The sequence below is a fragment of the Schistocerca piceifrons genome, chromosome 2 (assembly GCF_021461385.2).
Source record: "Schistocerca piceifrons isolate TAMUIC-IGC-003096 chromosome 2, iqSchPice1.1, whole genome shotgun sequence".
Lineage (NCBI taxonomy): Eukaryota > Metazoa > Arthropoda > Insecta > Orthoptera > Acrididae > Schistocerca > Schistocerca piceifrons.
The window spans coordinates 188,566,317-188,586,200 of record NC_060139.1 but is presented as its reverse complement, the minus strand read 5'-3'; the positions used below and the strand labels follow the sequence as shown (position 1 = coordinate 188,586,200).

At 40.9% G+C, this 19,884-nt stretch overlaps 1 protein-coding gene across 3 annotated transcripts in view; it reads left to right on the top strand.

The window, feature by feature from the left end:
• LOC124774955 (polypeptide N-acetylgalactosaminyltransferase 5) overlaps positions 1 to 19,884 on the top strand; it is a 206,143-nt gene that overhangs the window by 147,267 nt on the left and 38,992 nt on the right. For all 3 annotated transcript variants that reach the window (XM_047249672.1, XM_047249671.1, XM_047249670.1), the window contains exons 3-5: positions 7,624 to 7,790; positions 14,582 to 14,789; positions 17,784 to 17,894. In XM_047249672.1, the coding sequence (XP_047105628.1) occupies positions 7,624 to 7,790; positions 14,582 to 14,789; positions 17,784 to 17,894 (486 nt within the window). The remainder of the gene's footprint in view (positions 1 to 7,623; positions 7,791 to 14,581; positions 14,790 to 17,783; positions 17,895 to 19,884) is intronic.

Sequence of the window (19,884 nt, the reverse complement as noted above, 5' to 3'; positions counted from 1 at the left end):
CTTGTCGCACAATGGGATAAGTACATTAACAGTTACAGCGTTTCTTTCGAAATAATAAACAGCTTACTTTCTTCCATCTGTCTCGTTTTCATTTTATTGCCACTTATACATTCGTCCCCTTTAGGTCACTCCGGACATATACTCTTCGACATTTCATGGTAGGTACCGTTTCTAGTGATCGGTTACCAGTTGTATGATCGACCAGGAAACCGAAAATAGTACATTATTTTCAGGCTGAGTTATAAATACCCCTGGTTCCTGTGCTGCTGGGGGGAGGGGACGTCTCCCCCCCCCCCCCCACCCCTTCCCACCGCCTCGCACTTGTGATCCGCCTAGGGTTAAGGGTCAACAGCCAGCTCTCCATACCAAGCGTCGATGCTCTGCAGGTCCTCGTGCATTTTACTACCAGATTTTCTAATGTTGCTTTCACGGCTAGTTGAGAAACGCCAAGGCATCGAGACGGAGAAAGAAGTCCAGTGAGCGAAAACAGCCAGCATCACGCTTTATGCACAGATAAGCGGGCAGTTGAGGCGCGGGAAGCAGGTGGAAATCTAGTAGGGTGACGGAGAGCAGTGTGGTTAACGCTCTCCAGGTGGAGCTTTGACCACTGTGGGAAGAACAGCGCGTCTAGCAGATTGCCTATCTCGACCCGCAGCGGAGAAGCAGAAGTCACGAGACGAATGCAGCAGCCTTGCGGAGTGCGGAGAAGAGCGAGCTTTCACCCGCGCTGCCAGTGAAAGCGCAGGCACGCGCGTGCTCGGGCGCCATCTACAGATTTAGTTACGTTTTTGGGGGCGCGTCTCTGGGCGTCCGCGTGTATAATACCACACTAATGTACAGTCAGCAGACTGACATCCTCCTTAAGTTAGAACCGCTAATACATACAGTCGCGAGTAGCGATACTCCCGCTCATCTCTGTCGCGCATAGCGACAGCAGCGCTCCAAGCGGCTAGTAAACTACACCATACAATATATGGAGTGCCTGTGTTGCTCAGAAGTACGAAACAACATTCCTTTGAACATGCGTGCATGACAAGCACTGAGCCGGCTACAGCCGTTATGGAATACATGAAACGTATTCGCAGTTGCGAATATAGACAACCATCAGCTTTATAATGGAATGACGACAATTAAAATCTGCTTAAGACCGGGAGTCGAATCCAGATTTTCCGCCTATATCTCGCAAGGAAACGCATGACGGCATATGGAAGTTTGGGTCTGGCCGTGAGTCATGCTCGGAAAGCGTAATGGTAAGGCGACCGCTCGCGATAAGCGGGAAACCCGGGTTCGAGTTCCGGTCGGGTACAAATTTTCGCTGTCTTCGTTCCATTATACAACTGACGGTTGTTCATTTTTGCAATTGCGAATACATTTCATGAGTAATGCGAATATTATCGTTTATTTTCATTTCTGACATGGGTTTTACTAAAAAAGCACATGTAGCACAATCAGTTGTATCAATAACGAAAGAAGAAAACACGTTTGTCATTCTTAAAGCGGCTTGCACGCTTTCAAGATTTATTGATTGACAGTACTAGTTTGTCAAATCTTCAGTATATTGAAGCCACTCTAACTCCATAAATACTATTGACTGTTGGCAATGGAATATGCCGCAATTATATTAGCCATATGTGGCAACTAACAACGTAAAAGAGGAAATAGGTCCGAGAATGGCTGAAAAAAGAAGCTACTTGTCGCATGTTAATTTACTGACAGAAATCACGTCCATAGATCCTACGATTTCTTAAACTATAATAGGATAAGTCCTGCATCTTATGACAAATTGTTAATGATGATACTATAGGAAATACGGAAGCCAGGTATGTTAATGAGAGAGGCAATCGCAGTCGACGAGAAGGTAGGAGTAACTTCGAGATTTCTGAGGACAGGTGGGTCATTCGAATGCTTGAGTTAAGTGCTGTAAGTGCTGTAATGCACACACAGTTAGCAAAATCGTTGTGGAAGCCTGTGAAGCCATTATATCGGCCCTGCACTGATAAACCGTTTATTACCCTTTGTGAAATGTAATGAATATGACATGCATTTCACACCTATCTTACTACTCATTGCATTTATCTGACGGATTCCTCGAAATAAAAGCGTTTTTCGCCACGCTGTCGTATTCAACAAGATAAAGCTATGTTTACAAATTAATAAAGTAGCAAAGACGTAGCAAATCCTCTAGTAAATATAATTGCTTCATAGGTTTCCACAACTATTCTGCTGACTGCGTTTGATAACAGTACAGCGCTGAACTTAAAGCAGTCGAATGACCTGCGTGTCGTCAGAAATCTCGAAGGTACTCCTAATTTCTTTTCGACTGCGATTGCCTCTCTCATTAACAGGGCTCCTCTATTTTATATAGTATCAACGTACTCTTACATTTCATTAATTGTTCACGATATCAAAATAACCCTATTGGCGTGCTTTGGTAACGCAAACGGGCGAGCGAGTTTTTTTGTGTAGTATGACAAACTGCCTGTTGGCTTCTGTCTCGGATTCTTAGGCCGACGTTTTGTTTGGTGATTTTTCTGAAGTTTGTCCAGCACGAAGTGGCTGGCAGTGTCAAGCTTCATTGTCTGTTACTGACGGTGGAACCCGAGACAGAAACCAATGGTCAGTTTGTCAAACAAGTGGCCACGAAAATCTTAACAATTTTTTATAGTGTGCTTAATCTTCATAATATTGTTATTTATTCATGTTTTGGAATAACTATGGGTTTTAAAATGGAACTAAATACTTCTAAAGACATTCGATAGCTTGGTGATACATTTATTAATGTTCGTATTTAAGTATATTGGAAAACAATCCAGTAAATGTGCTACATGAAAGGCCAAAACCTGCCGGGATATTTTGAGTCCACATTTATTACATTTCATAAATGTTTTGTGGGGTCAGTTATTATTGTTTTTTCCGTCTTGCGCTTACTGCAATTCAATCACAAAGAGAATTTTGCACCAGATGCGTTTCGCTTTTATGTATAAAGCATCTTCCGCGGTTATTCTGCAAACTGGATACATATATTTGTATATTTTTTGTTGTTATAGATTAAAAAATCTTTTTGTTTATTAAGTTGGAGCGCAAGTTACTTACGGTGTTTCTTTGCATATTCTCCAAATTGCTGTTGCTTCCCTCCTTGCTAGCAGCAGCAGTTGATATCGAAAGATTTCGTTTCACATATACTCTTGGCAGTTTTTGCCATTCCGCAATATTTCTTGTACTGCATTTGGGTTATTTACATTTCACCTTCGTAAATCAAACTGAAGTGTGTGTTTTCCTATTCTGCGCAGTATTACAGTGCTTATGTCTGTTCGTTTGTTTTCGTGCAGGTTGTAATCGTTGCCAACCTGTGAAACTACATTTATTTTATATAAATTCGTGTGTGTGTATGTGTGTGTGTGTGTGTGTGTGTGTGTGAAGAGGATGGTGAGGTTGAGAGGAGATTGGGGTGGGGGAGAATTGTGAGAATTTTTTAAAGCAAGTTATGGTCCGCTCTAGAAGCTAGGCAACTGCATCAGAAAAGAAGAGTAAATGCCATGTCTTCCATCGAAGAAAGGTTTTGGGACAAGCATTGTATATCTTCACAGTAAAGACATCTCATTTATATCACTTAGTTCGTAGGAGAGTGACTCCACTACAGTGTTGTGGTTAGACCAGTTGCACTAGGAAACTCATTTGATCCCCCAATGCACTTACAGTATTTTGGAACCACAACTTCGCAGACCATTACAGAGACCAGTACCAATTTGAGACTTCCTGGCAGATTAAAACTCCTGTAGCGGTGTGGTGTGGCCCCAAGTTGGGCTCCAAAACGTAGCGGGTCTGGGTTGCAGTGACAGCTACGGAGGGTTGGAAGAGCCGTTCTTAGAGTTGTAAGCTGTGGCGAGTGTCAGGTGCCCCGCTGCTTAGTGACTAGGAAGGCAGCGGCTCGACCGTCATTGGTGGCAACCTGAACCAGGAAGAACTTTGATGTCTTCATGGTGGAACCCAGTACACAGCGTATGCCAGTTCAAAGTCCGAATATGTCGATGTCCCAGTCTGGCCGGGTGGCACTTTTATGGAAGTCCGCAGCTCGTGGTCTAGTGGCTACCGTTGCTGCCTCTGGATTACGTAGTCTCGGGTTCGATTCCCGGCCGGGTTGGAGATTTTCTCTGCTCGGGGACTGGGTGTTTGTGTTGTCCTCATCATTTCATCATCATCATTCGTGACGGTGGCTAGATTGGACTGTGTAAAAAATTGGACTGTGTAAAAATTGGGATTTTCTATGGGTGCTGATGACTGCACAGTTGAGCACCCCACAAAACGATCATCATCATCACTTTTGTGCAAGAAAAGGCAGGTCTTGTCGCGGTCGAGGTCACATAAACGGTCTGCTAAGTGCCGTCAGATTGTCTCAAAAAGCCATTTATCGTCCCGGTGCTTGGTTTGTTATTAGAACCTTGCTGCACGTTGAAATAGTTTGCGCTCTTCGGCAAGGTGGCTGTATTGCCAGCTGCATTTCTTCGGAACGATAATTGGAACACAGTGTGCCGAATTTCATGACTCCACGCTGGTGCCACAACACTCCCAAAATTCACAGAAGTTTTCCTACAACCTTGCAGGACTGACACAACAGGAAGACGGATATTGTTTCTGGAAACATACCGTAGGTTGTGGCTAAGCCCATCTTTGCAACAGTCTTTCTTGCAGGAGTTCCAGTCGTGGAAGGTTGCAGGAGGTCTGTGAAGTTTGGAAGGTGGGGGATGTGGTACTGACGGACCTAAAGCTGTGTGAGTGGGTCATCAGTTGTGCATGGATAGCTCAGTCGGTAGAGCATTTTCCTGTGAAAGTTGAGGTTCTAGTCCTGGTCCAGCATGCAGTTCTAACCTTCCACGAAGTAGGCCACACTCTGCTACGGAATGAAAATTCGTTCTGTACCTATACTAATACCCACATGATGAATGAACTGGAATTTGTCAAATCATCATCCACTTGCTGGGAAGTAAGCCCGATAAAGTATAGTTTATCAGAAAGGTATGCAGTAGACCAGATTTAATCAAACAAAGTGCTTTAAATGCCGGTGCTTTAAATAACTTCAGGCATACGTATTCCTGGTGTATTGTGGCCACCCACTTCATGAAAATTCACCATGTGAACTACTACCTATCTGAAACTTCCTGCCAGATTAAAACTGTGTGGCAGACCGAGACTCGAACTCGGGACCTTTGCCTTTCACGGGCAAATGCTCTACCAACTGAGCTACCCAAGCACGACTCACGCCCCACCCTCACAGCTTTAGGTTGCCCATTCCAGTTTTTGGAACACCTCTTTGATTAAAAGCTGCCATGGCTGCCCTACATTCCTTGACTAAAGACTAGATGCATGCAAAAGCTTAACGCTATCTGCATCCTTACCCACACCACGTGGAGTGTGGATCGCATTATTCGACACCCGATTTACCAGGCTCTGGTCTTACACCATTAACAGAGCCCTCTCACAACTGTGTTATAGTTTTCAGTGACTCGGTGAGCAGTCTCCAGACTATTGATCAATGTTATTCTTGTCACCCTGTGATAGCTGCTATTCAAGGTTCTATCTGTGACCTCCTTTGTAATACATGCTCTGCTGGCTTTATCAGGATCTCAAGTCATATGGGTATCCCAAGGAATGAACTGGCCAACCATTTGGCTAGAGAAGCAATCACCCACCCAACATTCTGACCTCAGTTTCAGATTCATGGGCACAGTTAAGACATCTCCTCAATCAGATGTGGAACATCATTTGGTGGGCTATTGCTATGTGGCACGCCTCCTTACATTTCTTTCATAAGGAATCCACTGCACTGTCAAAATTGCTTTCAGTGCCAAGATTTTACTACTCCTACATGATTCCACTGTTCAGTCAAATGTCTGGCCAATGTCTACTACTGAACCATCTGTTGACAAGGGGCTGGTTATCTCCCTGTTTATCCCTTAATCCTTAATCCCCCCCCTCCCCTCCAACGAACTGAGTAAAATAATTTATTAAGTAAGATTTTCTGTGGTATATTTGTGTGTTAAAAAACAACCCTGTGAGGTCTTTGTCTCACGTGATTTAGGACATGGTTGAGTGGCATTTGTAAACATTGCTAATCCTCTCCTCCCTTTGTTTCAGTTTGACTCAAATTTCATACCTCAACATTGACACAAAACAATTTGGATGTTACTGTCTAAGTATAAGGGGCGTTCAAAAAGAAACGAGCCGGAGGCATAATTGCAGAAACCAGTACCTGTGTGTTAGAAGTATTGACCCTGGCTCTCGAGACACTCATCCCACTGTGACACAAGGCAGTGAATGGCTGTCTCATAAAATTCCTGGGGCTGCAATTTTAACCCGTTCCGCAAGTACAGCTGGACGCGCCATCCACTCAAGTGCTGGAAAGGTGAATCTGGCGTCCTTCTTTGACCAAGATGGCCCCCTTCTGATTCATTTCCTGCAGCACAGGACAACAGTGAATGCCCAGAGTTACTCACAAACCTTGACCACCTTTCGCCAAGCAGTCAAATCAAAACGACCAGGCAATCTCACGTGTAGGGTCATTCTGCTCCACAACAATGCAAAGTGTCATATGGCCAACACAGTCGTGGCACTCCAGCAGAAATTCAAATGAGAGATTCTCAGACACCCGCCATACAGTCCGGACCTCTCTCCCTGTGATTACGCCATTTTTGGTCCCCTTAAAAAGGCTCTGAGGGGCAAACGATTCGCCTCGGATGACAACGTCCAGCTGTATGTGCAGAACTGGTTAAAATCGCAGCCCCAAGAATTTTATGAGACAGCCATTCACCGCCTTGGGTCACAGTGGGACAAGTGCCTCAATAGCCAGGGTCAATATTTCTAACAGCTAAGGTCAATATTTCTAACATACAGGTACTGGTTTCTGTAATTATTCCTCCGGCTCATTTCTTTTTGAATGCCCCTTATAATATTAGTCGGTTTAAGTTATCAGTGACTATTTATCTTACTAAAAGCAAAATTTGAATGAGCAATGGCCAACGAGAAACCATTTTGAGAGAGGCACACTGAGAAATAATCAAATGCTGCTATTTTAGTTGGCATCCATAGATAGTGGTAAATTGATGTGATGTTCTTTACTCTGAGTGTAGTGTATTTGAACTTGCAAAGAAGCAGGCATGCTATTTAATGTGTAAAGTTACATTTAGAAATCTATTACCCCTCTAGCCCCTGAACTCCCTCTTTTCCAGGGGTCGTCCCCAACCATTTCCTCTTTTCACCACTGAAGAAGGAACCAGCAGCTCGAAAAGCTAGGGATACTGTCTCATATATTTGTATGTATGACTTTCAGTTGTACTGGTAATTTTCAGGTAACAGTCAGTTTATCTGTCTCTTCGTGAATTTAATGTACACATTGTATCACTATTAGAAGCGGTTTACCATATTTTCTTATACGTAATCATAGCAAATATTTAGCAAGTTATCTGATTATGTATCCTGATTTTTAGTGTAAAAGTAGCTGAAAGATGTGAACTTTCAGCATACTGGAGTAACTGCAGGACAAGTTGAAACTTTGGCTGTTTTTCTGTTGTATTAATTAGCTGAAAGATGTTTTGTGTCTATTGGTCATTTCTATTATTTTCTGTACAGGTGTAAAACAAAACAGTATCCAGAGTTACTGCCGTCCACATCAATTGTCATTGTCTTCCACAATGAGGCCTGGTCAACTCTACTGCGGACAATCTGGAGTGCTATAAACAGGTCTCCTCGTGCCCTTCTGCATGAAATAATTCTGGTCGATGATGCCAGTGAGAGGGGTAAGTATTTCTAAATCCCCTACTGTATTTCATTTTTTTCTCCATGATTGATTGATTGGTTGGTTGGTTGATTTGGGGGAGGGGATCAAACAGTGAGCTCATCGGTCCCATCGAATTAGGGAAGGAAGTCGGCCATGCTCTTTCAAAGGAGCTATCCCATCATTTGCCTGAAGCGATTTAGGGAAGTCATGGAAAACCTAAATCAGGATGGCCAGATGCAGGTTTGAAGTGTCGTCCTCCCGACTGTGAGTCCAGTGTGCGAACTACTGGGCCACCTCGCTCGGTTTTTCCTCCATGTATGCATCAAGTGAGGTGGCACAGCTTAAAACAGTTGACTCTTATTCAGGAGTAGGGAGGTTCAAATTCCCATTTGGACATCCAGATATTACACCTTAAGTCTGATTTCATTCCTGTTCTTTCCAGTCTGAGCTTGTGCTATTCTCTAATGATCACCAAGTATACTGAACATTAAACCTAAACATTAAACCCTATTGTTCCTCCTCCTCCTCCTTCCCTTGTACATAGTTTCAATGTCCATTTGTTCATGTAGACGAGATATGAAAACCTTTCAAATCTCGTCTGATGCAATCCCCAGCAATCAATCTTTCCTTCTCATCCCGTACGGTGAGTCCCCCCTGACCTGTGGTTCTGGGTGATTTTACCAAAATCTACCCCTTTTCCTAGACCTCCAGTCCTTTTCCTTCAACCCTTCTGCCTGAAGGAGGTGCCACTGGCTCCAAAAGCTTGCCAATGACAACCTTCTTTTATGTGTGTGTTCTGCCACCACTTGGTAAAAAAAACTAGTATGGCACTTATTTTAAAATGAAGTAAAAAGTATAGAACAATTTCTTCGAGACTCGAGCCAGATTCCTAACACCATACAGATAGTTGTGAAAATTTTTGCTTGTGAATTTTTAATAGCTACAACAAGACTTCTAAGATTTATAACAAAAAATGTGGGGCACACGCAACATATAATTGATGCACAAATGGTTCACCTCCTAACTTTTATCTGTTGTATGTGCCCCACATTTTTGTTTTAAACCTTAACAAGTATTGTCAAGGCTATAATTGTAAAAACATTGTAAGCACAAGTTTTCAGGACTATCTATAAGGGCTTAGGAATCTGTAGGGAGCTAGGAGAAATTGTACTTCTTAGTCAGATTAAAAAAATGTTTAATATTAAAAACTAATGTTTATTTAAATAATAATTTTTCTGCTTGTGTGTGTGTGTGTGTGTGTGTGTGTGTGTGTGTGTGTGTGTGTGTGTGTTTTCTCAGTGGATTTAAACTTTTTAATCAGATTTTTTTACATAAATAATTTTTTACATACAGTGGGGTCACAAATGTCATGGGATACCTCCTAAGAGTGTGTTGGACCTCTTTTTGCTTGGCATAATGCAGCAACTTGACATGGCATGGACTCAATAAGTCGTTGGAAGTCGCCTGCAGGAATGTTGAGCTATGCTGCATCCATAGCCATTGAAAGTTGCGAAAGTGTCACAGGTGCAGAATTTTGCGCACTAACTGACCCCTCGATTATGTCCTATAAATGATCAATGGGATTCATGTCATGGGGAGAGGTAATGCCTGAAATTTTTTATTCTCAGCACACTCTTGACACTGTGACTCTTGGAATATTGAATTTCCTAATGATTTCTGAACTGAAATGTCCCATATGTTCGGCTATGACAACCATTCTGCATTCAAAATATGTTACTTCCTGTCATGTAGCCATAAACACATCGAAGACCTTTTCACATGAATCACCCGAGAACAAACTACAGCTCCAGCAATGCTCTGCCCTTTTATACGTTGTGTACGCGATACTACCACCATCTGTAAACATGCATCCCATGACTTTTCTCATGTCAGGGTATATATACTGACTTTGTACCCATGGTATTGTCTGTATACTTGTATGATGTATATTGAACACATCTGCTTTTCCCCTTCTCTCTGTCAGTCTCCCCCCCCCCCCCCCCTCCCCCACCCCCACCCCCACCTCACACCATATGGTCAGTCGTGCCTGTCCTCTTGCATACCACTTGGAATACATTCTGATAGTGTATGTACAGCATACCAGATAGTACCTGAACAGCATACCGCTCCTCCAGGCCCATTGAGATGTCAGCCATTACCCACCCCTACTGAACAGACAGGCAAGAAAGTGTGTTAATATTCCATTGTCATCCAGTTACGAGTTATCTAGTCTCTAGCTCATTGGGAAGTTAGTTCAAAACCAATTGCAAAATTTGTACTGGATAGATACACAAGAAAGAGACCTAATAAAAATGTGTTAAAATGGTAGAGTTCCCTTTTCTTATGAACTTTGTTTTATGTTTAATTACTATTTCAATAGAAACTTGTTTTGTTGCCTCCTTTCTAAAACTGAGTGGAAGCAATCAATTCTAGTTAGACAAGTGCTTCATTCAGTTCACTGTAGCTGGAAAATAGAACTATATCAATGTGAACATGAGTCATTAGGAATATTTGATGTCAGGCAATCAGTTTGACTGGTACGTGAAGGAAAGAAAAATGATATTTTCCTGTGGAGATGAAATTTTTGATATTCTGCAGGGACCTTGAAGTTTCAGTTATTATGGGTGATAGAATTATATCTTGCTTCACAAATTATGACGATAAATTATAGTGAAGAGTTCAAAAACTGACTATTGAATCTGCAGACACTTGGGCCCTTAACATTTTGTTGCGAGGAAGGACCACGGCTCTTTTACGTACTTGTACCCAAGGTAGCTGAAGTCATCATAAGAACTGACCAGCCACGTCTATCACCACTGACAAGTAAACACATGTGGTAACATCATCTGCGTCCATATCGATGTCTGCTGGCAGCCATACTTATGATACAATAAGGTGAAACACAGCAATAAAAGAAGTCCTGAAACAGGAATGGCTAACCCAACAGGATATAAAACGTGAAAATTTTAGCCACACAATTCGTGGCTATACAGTTGTCATGGCAGAAAAACACAAGGAGAATGGAACCACTTGGACTGAGAAAAGGAAAAAGTACCCTTTCTGAAAGAATGGAAGTAGTATGGCCGTGAGAAAAGAACATTTTAAAGTGTGCTGTGTTGTACATTGTGTGTGTGGTCTAGTGGGATCACATGTAAATAATAATAATAATAATAATAATAATAATAATTTCGTTGTTGTGGTATTCAGTCCAATGCAGCTCTCCACGCTACTCCGTCCTGTGTAAGACTCTTCACCTTTTTTCCCCCAGGACTGTTCCGTACTTCCTCCTAAGTTACATGATCTACTGATCTAGTCTTCAGCATTCTGTTGTGGCATCTCATTTCAAAATCTTCTATTCTCTTTTCGCATGAACTGCTTACCATTCATATTTCATTTCCGTACAAGGCTACTCCTCAGACAAATGCTTTCACAAAAGTCTTCCTAAACATTTAAATCTATATTCAATGTTAACGAATTTGTTTATATAGGAGCACTCACTACACTAAATATACACACTAGGCAGAGATCAGAACCAACCAACACACAGAAGAAATCCACAAAACCAGCATGGCAACACAGGCTACAGATCAGAATATAAAAACTGAGAAAAGACATTGGACAGCTAACACAATTTATAAGAAATGAAATATCAGACAAAAAACGAAAAAGGTTAGGTAAAATCTCACAACAAGAAGCGATAGAGCAATTAGATGAAAAGAAGCAGAAATTACAAGCATTGGCCAAATGACTTAGAAGATACAAAAAAAGTGAAAATAGAAGGAAACGAAACCAAACATTCAACACAAACCAAAAGAAATTTTATCAGACAATAGATAACACATACATTAAAATAGACAATCCACCAAACACAACAGACATGGAACACTTCTAGAGCAACATATGGTCAAACCTGGTACAACATAACAGGCATGCACGGTGGATACAAGCAGAAACAGACATGTACTAGATGATACCACAAATGCCTGAAGTGATAATTTTGCAACATGAAGCCACCCCAGCAATTAATTCTACGCACAATTGGAAAGCCCCTGGAAAAGATAAAATAGCAAATTTCTGGCTAAAGAAGGTCACCTTAACACATTCACATCTAACTAAATTATTTAACAGTTACATTGCAGACCCATACACAGTCCCTGATACACTTACGCAAGGAATAACTTATCTGAAACCTAAAGATCAAGCAGACACAGCAAACCCAGAAAAATATCACCCCATAACATGCCTACCAACAATATACAAAATATTGACTTCAGTCATTACACAGAAATTAATGACACATACAACATAGAACGAAATTATAAATGAAGAACAAAAAGGTTGCTGCTAGGGAGCACGAGGATGTAAAGAGCAACTGATAATAGATGCAGAGGTGACATATCAAGGTAAAACCAAACAAAGGTCGCTACACTACGCATACATCGATTACCAAAAAGCTTTTGATAGTGTACCCCACTCATCGTTACTACAGATATTGGAAATATACAAAGTAGATCCTAAATTGATACAGTTCCTAAACATAGTAATGAAAAATTGGAAAACTACACTTGATATCCAAACAAATTCAAATAATATCACATCGCAGCCAATACAGATTAAGCGTGGAATATACCAAGGAGACTCATTAAGTCCTTTCTGGTTCTGCCTTGCTCTGAACCCACTATCCAACATACTAAATAATACAAATTATGGATACAATATTACTGGAACATACCAACACAAAATCACACATTTGCTATACATGGATGATCTAAAACTACTGGCAGCAACAAATCAACAGCTCAACCAATTACTAAAGATAACAGAAGTATTCAGCAATGATATAAATATGGCTTTTGGAACAGACAAATGTGAGAAAAATAGCATAGTCAAGGGAAAACACACTAAACAAGAAGATTACATATTGGATAACCACAGCGACTGCATAGAAGCGATGGAAAAAATGCTTATAAGTATCTTAGATAAAGACAAAAAATAGGAATAGATATACAAATATTAAAGAAGAACTAAAAGAAAAATATAGACAAAGACTAACAAAAATACTGAAAACAGAATTGACAGCAAGAAACAAGACAAAAGCCATAAATACTTATGCTAGACCAATATTGACCTACTCATTTGGAGTAGTGAAATGTAGTAACACAGACCTAGAAGCACTCAATACACTTACACGATCACAATGCCACAAATATAGAATACATCACATACATCAGCAACAGAAAGATTCACATTAAGCAGAAAGGAAGGAGGAAGGGGATTTATCGACATAAAAAACCTACATTAAGGACAGGTAGACAATTTAAGAAAATTCTTTATAGAACGAGCGGAAACTAGCAAAATGCACAAAGCAATCACTCATATAAATACATCGGCTACACCATTGCAATTTCATAACCACTTCTACAACCCTTTAGATCACATAACATCAACAGATACAAATAAAGTAAACTGGAAAAAGAAAACACTACATGGCAAGCACCTGTATCATCTAACACAGCCACACATCGATCAAGACACATCCAACACATGGCTAAGAAAAGACAATATAAACAGTGAGACAGAAGGATTCATGATTGCAATACAGGATCAAACAATAAACACCAGATATTACAGCAAGCATATTATTAAAGATCCCAATACCACAACAGATAAATGCAGACTTTGCAAACAACAAATAGAAACAGTAGATCACATCACAAGCAGATGTACAATGCTAGCAAATACAGAATACACCAGAAGACAAGACAATGTAGCAAAAATAATACATCAACAACTTGCCATACAACATAAACTAATAAAACAACACATTCCCACATACAAGTATGCACCACAAAATGTACTGGAGAATGATGAATACAAATTATACTGGAATAGAACCATTATAACAGATAAAACACCACCACATAACAAACCTGACATCATACTCACCAATAAAAAGAAGAAATTAACACAACTAATCGAAATGTCCATACCCAACACAACAAATATACAGAAGAAAACTGGAGAAAAAATTGAAAAATACATCCAACTGGCTGAGGAAGTCAAGGACATGTGGCATCAGGATAAAGTTGACATTATACCAATTACACTATCAACTACAGGACTCATACCACACAATATCCACCAGTACATCAACGCAATACAGCTGCATCCAACATATATATACAACTACATAAATCTGTAATTATTGATACGTGTTCAATTACCCAAAAGTTCCTAAATGCAATGTAACATATATCGTACAGTTAAAAGGAAGTCACGCTTGATCAAGGTCCCCGTCACTTTCCATTCTTAACCAGACATAACGTCTGAGAAAGGAGAGAAATAATAATATAAAATACATGACTCGTACTCATGCTTCAAGTGAAGATATAGAGAGAAGGGGGGGGGGGGGGGGTGGGGGAGGCAGGTTATTTCTTTTCCTAGCTCCAGAAAAATTGATATACTGTAATGTTCGAGCTCTGGCAGTACACCATCAAATGCATTGATCCATTACTGAAATAAGTAACTTGGTTTTTTTCTAAATATTCATCACTTAATTAACTGTGCAATATCCTTTCAAAGAGTAATTGTTTACATGTTGACATTGTATATTTGGAGTACTCTTATTGCTTTGAGAGGAATCCTACAGTATTGGTCTGCTTTTGCACAAGCAGTATTTTTTATACTATGTTGAAAATAAATGGATAAATCTCTCTCTCTCTCTCTCTCTCTCTCTCTCTCTCTCTCTTTATTTTTTGCAGTGTACTCATAAAATAGAGGAATGTACTATGGCCTTCCACATGTTTACAGAGCACTTAGGTCACCAGCTTGAGGAATACGTATCAAGGCTGCCTGTGCCAGTGAAGGTTCTACGCACAGACAAGAGATCAGGCTTGATCCGTGCCCGCCTACTGGGTGCCAAACATGTCACGGGCGAGGTTATTACATTCCTGGATGCACACTGTGAGTGCACCGAAGGCTGGCTGGAACCCCTTCTGGCTCGTATCTCGGAGGACAGGTGTGTATGAAATAAATAGCACAGGTCTTACTTTAAATGTCACTAGCTCTGCTATCAGGTAAATGTTTTCTTAGAGCATTCAGGAAAAATTATTGTAACTTTTTCCCCACTCCAAACCACAGTTGTCTGCATAAGTAAAAGCTGTCGACAACTCAAATGTAGATTTGAAAAGGCAGCGTGTTACTGGGCATATTCCTATTGAAGATAGTGCCTTCCTCTGCCCTTTGAACTTACTCAGCTAGTTAAAGTGTGTCAATATAGAATTTATTTATTCAGTTCACCATTTTACGATCTTTTCCTGTATTCGGTACATTAATGTTTATTGTACTGGACTGGATTTAATGCTGTCAATTAATGATTTTAGAATGACTAACCAGAAAAAAATTACTGAGAAAATCCACCTTGTCTCTACATTTAGGCTCATTTGGTGCCTGTAAACATGGCACACAAATATTCTAACTTTCTGTTCCCCCTAGCAAAAATAGAATCTTTGAGACTCAGCAAAATATTGCACTGTGAAGACATTCACTTTCCTCCACCATGTCCAACCCCCTGCCCCCCAGTCTTTGATGAAAATTTGTTCCTTGCAAGCTGAAGTTTTGAGGCAGAAGGTAGGAAGAAAATACTTGGGGCTAAATCAAGAGACCAAGGTGTCTGATGAAGAGACACTTTGTCAGCTAGTTTATGCAAGTGGATTTTGTGAGAGAGGTCATTCTTATATGATGTGTTGTTTGTTTTTGTGTGAAGGAGTAAAGGTTCCAGTCACAGTTTGCTTGAGTCGTAAGTTATCGGTGTGGATGATACCCCGACAGCCTTAAAACTACTGTTATTTATGGGTTGTTGCTTGGACACTGGAATATTGTAATGGATTCAAGTCCCATCCAGTTCCAAACACACACAAGACATCCTGAGGAGTGTGTCCAGATATTGTCAGATATGCCTTGAAATCGTGGAGTACAGGGCTCATCCACATTGTGTTTCTCGTTCATACATAGTAGTCTCACTTAGCCAAGATGGATATGTGTCACCTTTCTAGGGCATCTACAGCCTCTGATATTCCATTGCCCTATCGTGAATGTTGTAGATGGTTTGTGTTGTTTTGATTCTAGTGGACTGTCCGGAGTGAAATCATCTGTTGTTTTCCAACTGAATGTTTAAAGTCATTTATCCATAAAGACCTAATGACCATTGCCAGTGCAAAATTTTCATGAATTTCAGCTTGTTCACTTTTTATATCTGCAAGTATTCACCTATCCAATTAAAATATTCGTAAAATAACTCCTCTCCCCCCCCCCCCCCCCCCCCTTTTTGTTTTCTGTTGTACATGTCACATGGTCAACAAAAAGCTGAATATTGCAACTTCCTCCAAAGGTGTTAGGGCAAATATGCGTGTTCCTTGAGTGTTTGCAACCCTGATAGGCCTGTCAGAAGACATCACAGAATTTAATTGTTTACTCATCCATGGATTATTTTACAATTCGAAGATATTGGAGATGTCGGCTTAGTACAACAATGAAGCATACCTAATTCAAAGGAACAGTGTTCAAAACACACAGATCAGTGATGATGATGATGATGATGATGATGATGATGATGATGATGATGATGAGGAGGAGGAGGATAAAGATTTCATGAAAATGATCAACATGTTGTCATGTTTTCCTCTGAGGAGATTTACTATAATTTTAGAACTTCCATATCATAGTGACAGGTTGCATTTGTGATCCATAGAACATGCAAGTAACTTTATCACTATTGCCCATAAGAAAGTATAACAGAAGCTCAATGAACTTAATGGAATACTTGGAATAAAAATGGTGATGTTTTCACAAAACCGTTTTGGGAAATGTAAAGAACAGGTTTTTGATAGTCTTTTATAGTACAGGTCCAATCACTGTGGATTTCTTGAGAGTAGAAGCAATGGAAACTCCAGGCTGGAATAATGACAATATTTTGAGAAGGGTAATTGCTACTCGCATTTCAGTGAAGAAGCTGAACTGCAGATAGGCAAAGTCAAACAAAGCTTTACACACACACACACACACACACACACACACACACACACACACACATCTCTGGCTGCAGTCTGGCCTTGATAGTCAGAGACTGTGTGTGTGTGTGTGTGTGTGTGTGTGTGTGTGTGTGTGTGTGTGTGTGTGTGCTGAAGAAGGCCTGTTTGGCCAAACTCTTTGTTTGACAGTTTTTTTGGCGTGCGTGCCTGTCTGCCACTTGGCATCAATGCTATATGGTGAGTAGCAACTATCCTTTTCATAATATTGAGAGAGAGAGTGCATTTGTTATAATAAGATTTGTGTGGAAGGTAAATTTTTTCCCAATTTAACTACTACAGTTAAAATAAATATTAAGTCGGATGCAGCAACATGTGTAAAATTTGTAGCTGTAGTAACATATTTTAATGTGTTGTATGCTTGCGGGGTGACTAAACACATTCAAGGGTTGTGTGTTATCTATTTTACACGTGGACTCCGTGTCTGAGATGATAGCTTGATAATGCCCAAGCAGGATGACTTTAGATAATTGCTAAATTATGAAATTGTGTTTAAAAATAAAACAGTTGCCTTTGCAGAAAAGTAACTTCCTTTCAAAGATATTTTTAGTAAACAGTGCAGCAGATCTGCTGCTCCCATTGTATATCTCATGTGTATATCATCTTAATAAGGTGAGAGGCATTAGAACACTTAGAAAAACATTCTTACAGCCACTTTTTCTTTGCTCAATACCCAAATTCGAATCGGACAAAGAATGGCTGATATTGTTCTGAAATACTCTCCATCATGCACTATACTGTGACTTGCAAAATATCAGTGTAGATGTAGAATAAAACTTGTACCTCAGAGTTGTCTATATTTTTTTATTAACAAGCGATGGAAACAGGGTTTGCTTGCTAGCGAAATTGCAATAAGTTAGATGTGGGTAATATTTTTTGTATATAAATAACTTATAGAAGTACTATTCATGATACTTGTGTTTCAGGAAAACTGTTGTTTGTCCAATTATAGATGTCATATCTGATGAGACTTTTGAGTACATAACAGCCTCAGACATGACGTGGGGAGGTTTCAACTGGAAGCTCAATTTCAGATGGTAAGGACATTCTACAACAGCATTCAGTTAATGTGGTTTGCTTTTACTAATATATGTATTTTAATTTTTTTGTGCAGTTTTAGTAGAGCAACTAATAGAAATGATAAACAAAGCAAAAATGTTTTATCCATGTGCTACATGAGAATTTTCCAGAGCAGTTGAATGTATAAATTACAGTATAAGCCAAGATAATTGTGCATATATGTATTCAATGTTGATACCATTTACATATTTTCATTTTTGTTTATTTTTGTCTATTGTGGTACTAGCCTCTCCCCACTGGTTCATACACAAATGTGTTTGACGCACATATTGAACATACCTCCTTTTTCTTCCCTCACTGTGTTCCCCTATAATGACCCCCCCCCCCCCCCCGCCCTCTCTCTCTCTCTCTCTCTCTCTCTCTCTCTCTCTCTCTCTCTCTCTCTCTCTCCCCCTCTCCCCCCCTCCCAATCTCTTCCACCCTCTGATCATATCTTCCTCCACCCTCACCCTGACCATCTGCACCTTCCCTTTCCTTCTATCTGCACCACCTCCTCTCTCTTCATCTACACTCCCCCTCGTCTTTTCATCTGCACCTCCCCTACTCTTTCCATCTACAACTCCTCCTCTTCCTCCTTTTCCATCTGCACATCCCCTCTTCCATTTACCTCTGCATCTTTGCATCTTCCTTTTCCATCTTCACCTCACCCTCTACCTTTCCTACCTGCCCACTACCCCTCTTCCTTTTCCATCTGCCCACTACCCCTCTTTCTCACCGGCCCTCTACACCTTCTACCTTCCACGTGCCTCATGCATCTCCCCTCCCTCTGTCCATTTCCTTCTTCCCCTTGCTCTGTTCAACATGTTTTTGCCCATATATCAGCTTCTATTGGAGCTAGGACATTATAAACCCCACAGTCCTGATATATGTGAAGCCTTCTGCTTCTGTGCGAAATTTAGTTGACACTGATCCAGGGGTTTGGGAAGCGACCCTGGACATACATACATACATACATACATACATACACTCTGCTTTAGGTACGTAGTCCAGTCATGTTACTGTGACCAGCACCTGTGTCCGATGTCAATGTGCAATAACCACTCACAGATGGCAGGTGGCAGCACTAGCAGTGGAGGGTATATAAAACATGTCGGGGATGCAGAAAACTCTGCAATCATTGTTGCAATGTGGTAACAGAGCAATTTATCTGACATCCAAAAGGGCATGATCATTGGTTTTTGGGCCAAGGGTGGAAGCATTTCCGAAATGGCTAAGTGTGTAAATTGTTTGTGTGCCACTGTGGTCACAGTACATCAACATGACAAAATGGTGTTGTCCAGAACTGGAACTGAAGCAGCTGTGGTATATCATGGGCCATGGACAACAGGGGCAAAAAACGGCTGCTGAGATGTGTACAAGTAAACAGACATGTGGCTGTTAAGCAGCTGACCACCCAGATGAAGCAGGAGGCTGCTAACAGCGTCTCCTCAATGACACAGTCAGTGAATGTTGTTGTGAATGGGCCTCAGCAGCAGGCGCATGGGTCATTTACCCATCTGACTGCTGTTCATTGATGATGAAGGCTGGAGAATTTGCATGACAGCACCACATGTGGACATACATTGAGTGGCAACAAGTGGCTTTCTGAGGAAAATGTTTTATGCTCCATATGACAGATGGCTGTCGAGGTGTCCATTGTTTAATGTCTGAAAGTAAGCATCCTGCAACAATCTTCAGAGGGTACAGGCCAGAGGAGTTTGTGTTATCATCTGGAGAACATTTTCGTGGCATTCCGTGGGTGATCTCGTGGTTCTGGAAGAGACAGATCAACTCAAGTATGCATCCATCCTTGGGGACCATGCCCCCCCCCCCCCCCCCCCAAAATAAAGTTTGATTTTCCTCATTATGATGGCATCTATCAGCAGGCAAAGCATGTCACACAGCTGACTGTGCAAATGCATGGTTCAAATAGCACCAGGATGAGTTCACGGTACTCCCCTGGTCACC